The sequence below is a fragment of the Molothrus ater genome, chromosome 5 (assembly GCF_012460135.2).
Source record: "Molothrus ater isolate BHLD 08-10-18 breed brown headed cowbird chromosome 5, BPBGC_Mater_1.1, whole genome shotgun sequence".
NCBI lineage: Eukaryota > Metazoa > Chordata > Aves > Passeriformes > Icteridae > Molothrus > Molothrus ater.
Window position 1 is genome coordinate 59029231 of NC_050482.2, and position 8539 is coordinate 59037769.

The window sequence follows — 8539 nt, forward strand, 5'->3', positions numbered from 1 at the left end:
GGGCGGGGCGGGGAAGGGAAGAGAAGGGAGGGGAGGGGGCGGACTACAGCTCCCGCCGGCCCCGCGGCAGGGCGGCGCTACCTGTGCCGGCCGGGCAGCGCCGGCAGGTGAGCGCCTGGCACCGAGCTCCTTCCTCGGGCCTGCGGCTCCTCCTCTTCCCCCGCCTGGCCGCAGGCCCGCCCGGCAGCCGCGATGCCGTTCCCCAGCTCCGGCGCGGACGATGCCTTCGACTACCTCTTCAAGATCATCCTGATCGGCGACTCCAACGTGGGGAAGACGTGCGTGGTGCACCGCTTCAAGACGGGGCAGTTCAACGAGAAGCAGCAGAACACCATCGGCGTCGACTTCACCGTGCGCTCCATGGACATCGACGGCAAGAAAGTAAAGGTCGGTGGCGGGAGCGAGCCCGAGGCTCCTGGCGAGCAGCGCCTCGGCCGAGCCGCCCTTCCGTGCCGGTGCCTGGAAGCCACGGGACGCACGGCGCCTCCTGCTCGGCTCTGCCGAGGGCAGCTGGCAAAAGCTGGCTGTCTCTAATCCGGGGTGTTTCCCACTGGTGAAAGATGTCCTGGGGGAAGCAGTCACCCTAATTTGGGTACATACTTGTTCTCGTGACGTCTCGGCATCTACTTGAGGAGAGGCATTGTGCTTTGCCTGCAGGGAGTTCTTTGGAAGAAGGCTATAGTTTGGAGATGTCTCTTCCCTCCAGAGATGTGGGGGTTTGAGCTGGGACACCAAAGAGGGAAAACCCCCAAAGTTTGCAAAGGCTCCACTTTGATGTGTGCTTAATTTGAGGGAAGAAGACTTCCAAGACAAACACCAGAAGAAACTGTCAGCTAGAACTTCCTTTGTGTGCAGATGAGAGTTAGGATATCTGGCTTTTACATATAGGCTTGCTCTGCCCAGCCCTGTGTTAGGGTTCTTTGCTTTTCTTCTTGAAAGGCTGTAATGTTCTGTGTCTTTTACTACAGTTGTTGAAAATGGGTTTCTTGGCCACTTTGCAAAGCTGGGTTTACCCTTGGAGCTTTCTCTTTGGTCTGTGTAGACTGACTCTACAGGCTTGTAAATGGCTTTTTGGATCTAGGGAGGGCACAGCCACACTGGTGTAATAGAGTGAGCTGGGACAGGTCTGGCTGCCTTCTGGACAAGGGGCTTCAAATGCTGAGGGCAAGCACCTAGGAAAGTGGTGCTCAGGGGTCTTTACAACTTCTGTCCTTTCTCTTACAGATCCAAGTGTGGGACACAGCCGGTCAAGAGCGCTTCCGGACAATAACCCAGTCTTATTACAGGAGTGCCCATGGGGCCATCCTTGCCTATGACCTTACTAGGAGGTCCACATTTGAATCCATTCCTCACTGGATTCATGAAATTGAAAAGTATGGTGCTGCAAACTTGGTCATGATGTTAATTGGTAGGATTTTAGTTTTAAATATTGTGTTATGTAGATTTTTAATATGGATATAAAATCTCCCTCATTTCCTACCACTACTTGAAGCATCTATAGACTATGCATTAAGGAAGAATTCAGTTCTAATTAAAAGAGATCACCAAGTGTGTCAATTCAACCTAAGCTTAAAAAAATGAGGAAAGTCATAGCCTGGTCCTGACAGTACCAAACCCACTGCAGACAGCAAAACCCTTTTCCAGTTATTCCTTTCCTGTTGGAATAACACAGCAAGCTTTGCTGCCAGGCTGGAGGCAGGGACCACCTTGTTGAGGTTAGAACTGCAGCAAGCCTGACCCTGTACTCCTGCTGCACGGGAATGTAGCAGCTCAGTAATTCAAGGTGAAGGGGGATGCACAGACTCCTGGTTCTCATCTTTCCTCTCTGCTCTCTTGATATGCATGCGCATTGCTCTGTAATGGGATTCCGAGCAGGTAAGACAATAGATGGGGAGATGGCTTTTGCAGAGCTGGAGTAGCTTGCTTGCATTCCACTGGCGCTCAGGAAACTGCCTCTTGGAGGAAAGCAGTGGCTGGGAATTGCCGGGAACGGAGCTGGTAGGAAGCCGGAGCTGGTAGGAAGCCGCGGTTCCTGTCCCTTGGGTTTCGTGGTTATTATTGCTCTTCTTTCCCCCAGGGAAGAAGCTGCAAAGGAGAACACTGGTGTGGCGAAACGCCAGAGCCTTTCTTGCCCTTATTTCCATTGGCGTGGCTGAGCCTGTTGCAGTGTGCTGAGAGCAGCTCAGCAGCCGGGGCTGGGGCAACGCTGAGCCCCAGGCAGGGCCCAGGGCCCCTGAGCTGCTGCCTCTGCTCCCAGCACCCTCCCTGCTTGTGCTGCGGAGATTTCTCCTCTCCTTCCTCTGGAAGAAGAAAACGATAAATTCTGACCTGCTTCTAATGCAGTGCTTGGAACTGGGGGCAGGGGAGGTGTAAATCACTGCACTTTGGCTGGTTTTTCCTAACTTCTGTCATGAATCTAAAGAAAGAGACTTGTCTGTATGTGGTGGGGGATGGTGGTGGTTGTTGGGTCTTTTTTAGAGAGAGAAATTCTGAAATAAGTAAAAAATGAAGCTTTTGTTAAGAATCCAGCTTGGTGCTTTCTTCCAAAGCTGGTGCTGTTTGTTTTTCTTACATTGGCAGAAATCATTGTACATTTAATTACACTTAGTCATGTTACACACCTTTCTAGCAGGAAGTTGAGGTTAGGAAACCTAACTTTCATATCTGGAACTGAAGGAGGAAAAGGTGGGTGGGTTCCTCTTAAGAAGGCAAATAACCTGGGGTTGGTTTTTTTTTTGTTTTGGTTTGGTTTTTTGGTTTTGTTTTTGGTTTTGGGTTTTTGTTGTTGTTGTTTTGGTTTTGGGGGTTTTTTTGTTTGTTTTTTTCTTTTGTAGGGTAGGTTGGTTTTGATTTTTTGTTTTTCCTTTTAGAAATACTTAAAGGGACTTTATGAGAGGGTAGTTACTTTATATATATTCAAGATACTAATTTGGTGAAGGGTCATCTTTAAACTACAAATGTAGGCTTCAGCCAGCTGCTATAACTGAATAATCCACATGTGCTGCAACTGCCTAAATATACAAAGATATTTTATCTGAGGTGTTTCATGACAGATTTTGACTAATGTGCTGCAAGTAAAAGTTTAATCTATACATGCAGAAACAAGTATATATTTTAGGCATTGAAGTAGCTGATCTGAATTCTTGTCTTTCTTTTTACATCACCCTGGAAGATTTTTAACAAAAAAAAAAATTCAACTTAAAGGCTACTTAATATTTAAAACCACTAGGGAACAGGACAACAGTTGCTTCTAAATAATCTTTTACTTACACTAAGTAATCAGATGAACACAGGTTTTTAGTTTTTTCTTGGATTTCATCTCTTTTGCTATCATATGATTTGCTGCAGTTTTAAACCACAGTCTATATTTGTGGCTCTGATGTTCTCACATCTTGTTCTATGCAGTAACTCTTACTGCCAACATAAATCTATTGTTTAACAAAACTCAATTCCTGCATCCATTTAAAAATAAATTTTTGAAAGACTAAGTGGTTGAAGTATCTCTTTGCCTTCTTTTAAGGGAACAAATCGGATTCGCTGGACAAGCGCCAAGTGCTCTTTGAAGATGCCTGCACCCTGGCAGAGAAGCACGGGCTCTTAGCTGTGCTGGAAACATCAGCAAAAGAAGCTCAAAACATAGAAGAGGTGTTCACATTAATGGCTAAGGAGCTGATAGCCCGAAATACCTTACAGCTTCATGGGGAGAACCCTCCAAACAGCTTCAGTCTTGACTCCAGGCCAGTGATTGCCAGTCCAAGTGTGGAGAAGACCCAGTGCTCCTGCTGAAGAGAGGCTTCAGGGAGAACTTGGAAACTGCCATACTTCTGAGGCTGTTTGATTCAGTTTTGTTCGGTTGATGAAAGTGTTTTATGTGGCCTCAAGCCATCTTTCTTGATATTTCTGCCTTGCAGTTTGGCTTGTGAGTATTTTCAGAGATCACTGTTGATGTTGGTAGCATAGGTTGCTTTGAACATAGCAATGTGAACTTCTGAGATAACTCAGGAAGCTGCCAGGCCTTGCCCTAACCAAAGAGAACTATAAAAGTTATTGCCTTTAATTATTTCCTTACATGTCTTTCTGGCTGTGTCAGAAGATAAATTTGCACCAGAGTTCTGCACTGACCCTTCTAAGCTGTGTTGCTGGTTTTCAGCACTTTCCTTTCTGCCAGTAGCTGTAAAAAGTCTGAGGCATGCTTGGACAGCACTAACCCACTCCTGCCTAAACTTTCATTTAGGAGCTCTCCTGAGGTCAGGCAGGTAGCCACCCATGCCAGGGAGCTTAATAACATTTGTGAAAGTGTAGAGGATTTCACATCTGCCCTGAGTTCCTCATCAGACAAACCTGGAGACATTTCAGGGATGGCACAGCAGGCAGAATATGATATACACTTCTTCCTGGGGTGAGAAAAGTTGCCTTTCTTTGCTTTGTAATAGTCAGGATTGTTTCCAGTACTGTTCTCCATCCTGCTACATGGACTTGCTGGGAGCAGAAAAGCTTCCAGTGAAAGGACCTTTTTTCATTCCTCCCTGCTAACCTCATCTTGCTTTTGATGTGCTGATTTTAACTAAAAGCCTTCTGTAGCTTGTGATGGGCCAATAGCAGCTTGAGAGTATCCCTGTAGATGTTGAAGGGAGTGTGAAGGATGGATGCAAGCTCTTGTAAAAGGGGTGAGGTGGTTTAAATTAGGTAAAAAGTTAAAAATTTACATTGTGTTAGAGTGGTAAGGCAAGGGTGTGGGGTGCACCGGAGAGGTGAGTCTATCTGCTGCTGCTGTGGAGACTGAACATGGTGGTAGCAATGGAAGGTTTTAGATTGCTCCTCCCCGTCACAAGCTCTGCTACTTGAGACTCACTTTTCTGTATACCTGAACTGAATGAAGGGTTTGGGATGGGGTTTTTTTGGTGAAGGTTTTGAAGTTGTTTTTTTTTTTTTCCTGTTGCTTGCCAGTTTTTCTCCCAGTAGATGGAAACAGGGAAGGAGGAGGAGGAAAGAAATATTAGAGGAAGTAATTTTTTTTTGGCTGCAGTCCACATGTACCAAAGTGTATTACTTAGTTACTCTTAAGCTATGAACTGCAACTCCAACTCTGTAATGATAAAACACAGTTTGTGTTCCATGCAAAGCAGCCTTGGGAAGGCAAGGGTGTTGCCAGCTTACCCAATGGCTGGCTGCCCCTGTTTCCTAAGTCCTTGAAAAATAGGGAAAAACATGTAGCAAGTATTGCTGGAAAATCTTGTCTTAGAAGCACAAAAAAATAAAGGAGAATGAATAATTAAGTAATAGTCTTGGAAATATTTCTAATGTTCTTAATGCATCCTCTGGCCAGGTTCTTTGCTATCCCATGCCAAGGGTTAATGCAGCTCTATGTAAGCTCAGGGAGGAGCCTTCCATGCTACCCTCTTGCTATAGCCTGCTGTGGAGAAAGCTTCATCTTCAGGCATCTCCTTCTCCTGTTTGCTTTTTAAATCTTTATTCCTTCTCCATTTTTACTAGCCTAGTAGTTGCACATTCAAGCAAATACCCATAGCCTTTCACAGTGGTGAGCCGGTGAGCCAGCTTCCAAACAGCTAGTTTCTACAGCTCTTATCACTACAAAAGCAGTCAAATGTAAGCTTAATATTTCTATATTTCTATTCCTGGTAGTAGGTTGTAATCCGTAATTTTTACCTTTTTTTTTTTTTCTTTTTTTTTTTTTTTTTTTTTTTTTTTTGTATCTTCCAGAAGACTGCAATAGAAAAAGTATTGCTTTCATCTCCAGTTACAATCTTTCACTGGTCAAGAATTAGAGGAAGGATGGTACGAGCAGAGTGTTAACTTTGTGTGGTTCATTGGGTTTACCATCTTAATTAGCCACTGCTGTGCAGGCTGTTGTGATCCTGAGTGCCCAGCACTGCCAGCTTTCAGGGCTCTTGCTGTTCTCTTCCTGCACACGTGGAGCTACTGGCAAAGCAAGACCTTCTTGGCAAAAGCTGTGCAACACAGGATCAGGGAGTCAGGGAGAATAGGCTTGTGACTGTTCCCTTTCCTTTAACAGGTCTAACAGGCTCTCTACTCCTCCAAGAAACTTAGTCTTAGACACCTACCCATGGTGCAGCTAAACCAGGAGCGTGACCTCTTTTGGTTGGTTCTGTTTGATGTTTTCCACGAGGCCTTTGGGCAGTTACGCTGAGTGGTTTCCACAGAGCTGCTTTTCCAGCTGTCCTCCTGTGAGTGAAGAGCAGCACTTGCTAACAAGGTTCTTTGGAGTATATTGGTAACGCTGTTACTCGTGAGGTAATACAGGAAGCTATGAACTTCTAAAAAATCCCCTTAAAATTTAAAAAAAATCCCCATTATTCTAGACCACTAGCAAGAACCACTAGATTAAACTACAAACTCAGCATAATATCTGTGGTTCTGCCTTTCCCCATCAAAGAGCAGATGGAAACACCCAGCTATGACAAGGCAAAGTAGCACTAACTCCTATGGAGCCTTCTGTTAATGGTTTGTTCCCCCAGCATCATATGCAAATTCCAAGTGCATCTTGACAGCATCATTAATGCATTTGTACAAAGGGTTATAAGGTTGTTTACAAAGCTATTTTAAAAACTACTACTGCCCCACAGGTTTCAGTTTCAAGAGCTGCACATTCAGCTTGAAGATGAGCTTATTTGTTAAGTTCTTATCTACTGGGAAAAAGTATTTGAATCTTTGCTATGGCACATTACTTTGCACTGGTGTCACAGCCAGGCCAGATGAGAAGAAGCATTACCTCTTGGTGGAATAGGGTAATAAAAATAATTAGAAATATTTTAAAATGTACCAAACTGACACCTCCCAGAAGCTGACTAGTTAAAAGCCAACACAACCCAGCAGCCCAGTGATGTGGAAGACACACAGCACTGCGTTTGTGGTCCAGCTTTGCTTTATGTGCAGGAGACAGGCTCTCAGTTACAAAAGCTGAGGCTCTTATCTAATCATTCCAGTTAATGTTTAAGTATAGTTGGAAGGGAGACAATTTTCAGATGCTGAACAGAGGTGGAGCACTCTATCCTGGAGCCTCTTTCAGGAAGAAGATGCATGCCTGTGATTTTGGACAAGGAACTGGAAGTGAAGCTCCCCCAGCCAGGTGAGTGCTCCAACAGCAGTGCTGTTACAGGCGCCCCTTCCCCAACAGGCATTTTCCTGGCTCTCAGCTCCCAGAACCCACAGCTGCCTGCAGGTGTGTGTGAGGGGCCCAAACAGTCATTGCTTAGCAAACTGGCTCCTGAAATAATTTTCAAGCACCACTCTTAAGCAACTGTGTTAAGAACTAGAACTACACCAACAGGCAATGCTGGGATATCACACTCTTATGAGAATATTTCTAGACAGGCCAAGAGCTCCTTTGTACTAAGAGTATTTCACCTTGAAACAGGAATTCAGTTTCAGATAGGCAGGACTTTCAAAAATCTTTAAAAGCACTTTTTGTAATGCTGCTGTTGTAAATCAACCTTCACACAGCTGCCTGCACAGCTTCTGTAGATGCATTCATATCAAGCTGTTGTCAAGCAGGGCCTGATTGGCTTGACAGTGAGTGACAAACAGCACACCCATGCATAACCAGTGTTCAGCATATTTACAATCCTGCATTTCCTTGCTACTGCTGTGTCCATGAACATCACTGCTTATAGTTTTCACTCCTAAGTCTAGTTTTGCTAACCTGAAGTGAGGCTCACCACAACTACAGTTTAATGCCTTTCTAATGCTAGCAATTAAACTGACTTTGTAGTTACTTGATCCCTGCAGCACAGTCCTGTATTGTATCTCAGTCCTAAAGGATTATATGTAAATTCCCTCATTTTGAATTGCTGCAGCATGAATAATTTCATCTACACAAGTTTTGTTCCAAACACGAGACACCCCATAGTTCATGGTACCCTCCAATACAAATCTCCTCTGTACCTGCAGTCGTAGGGAAGTTACTTTGTGTAAATGAACCAGGTTATTTCCTCAAAGATTACAATCCCCCTTGGGCCACAAAGGCCAGCTGTGCTAGCACCATTTGAACCAAAGCAGCCAAAGTTGTAACAAGTGCTCCTACCTTGAATGATCACCTTCAGAGCAGGGAGAACAGGTAGCACACTTACTCTGCTACTTTCCACAGGAGGCAAAGGTTGTATCAAATGAGATGTATATATTCTGGCTTAGGGAGTAAAGTCAAGGCAGTGACAGCATCCATCAAGAGACTTTTGATTTGAAATTAAGATTCTGTTGGTGGAAGTTTATGAATACTTTATACTCTTTCTACCTTGATGCTACTCTCATTGGCCTTTTCAGTTTCTGTACCTTAAGTATTTCCTTGAAGAGAATGTAGCACAGCCGAAGTTGTCACCCTCCATCTTCTTACATTGTAAGCTTAATGCTACTGAATTTATTCCTGATCTCACAGAGGAAGAACATAGCAGCTTACTGACATATCTCAGAGACCCTTCTATTTTCAGCTGTCCCAGTCTGGGGCTGGTGGGGGTGGGAATCACAGTGCTCCAGCCAGCTCAGACACAAGGCTCTGGTTTGCACG

General features: G+C 44.8%; 1 protein-coding gene across 1 annotated transcript; it reads left to right on the forward strand.

Moving 5' to 3' along the window:
- Positions 1-66: 66 nt before the first annotated feature.
- Positions 67-5276, forward strand: RAB19 (RAB19, member RAS oncogene family). Its single transcript, XM_036405035.1, has 3 exons — positions 67-387; positions 1225-1408; positions 3521-5276. Exons 1-3 carry the CDS (start codon positions 193-195, stop codon positions 3784-3786), a joined length of 645 nt encoding a protein of 214 aa, XP_036260928.1. The 5' UTR covers positions 67-192; the 3' UTR covers positions 3787-5276.
- The last annotated feature ends 3263 nt before the right edge of the window (positions 5277-8539 follow it).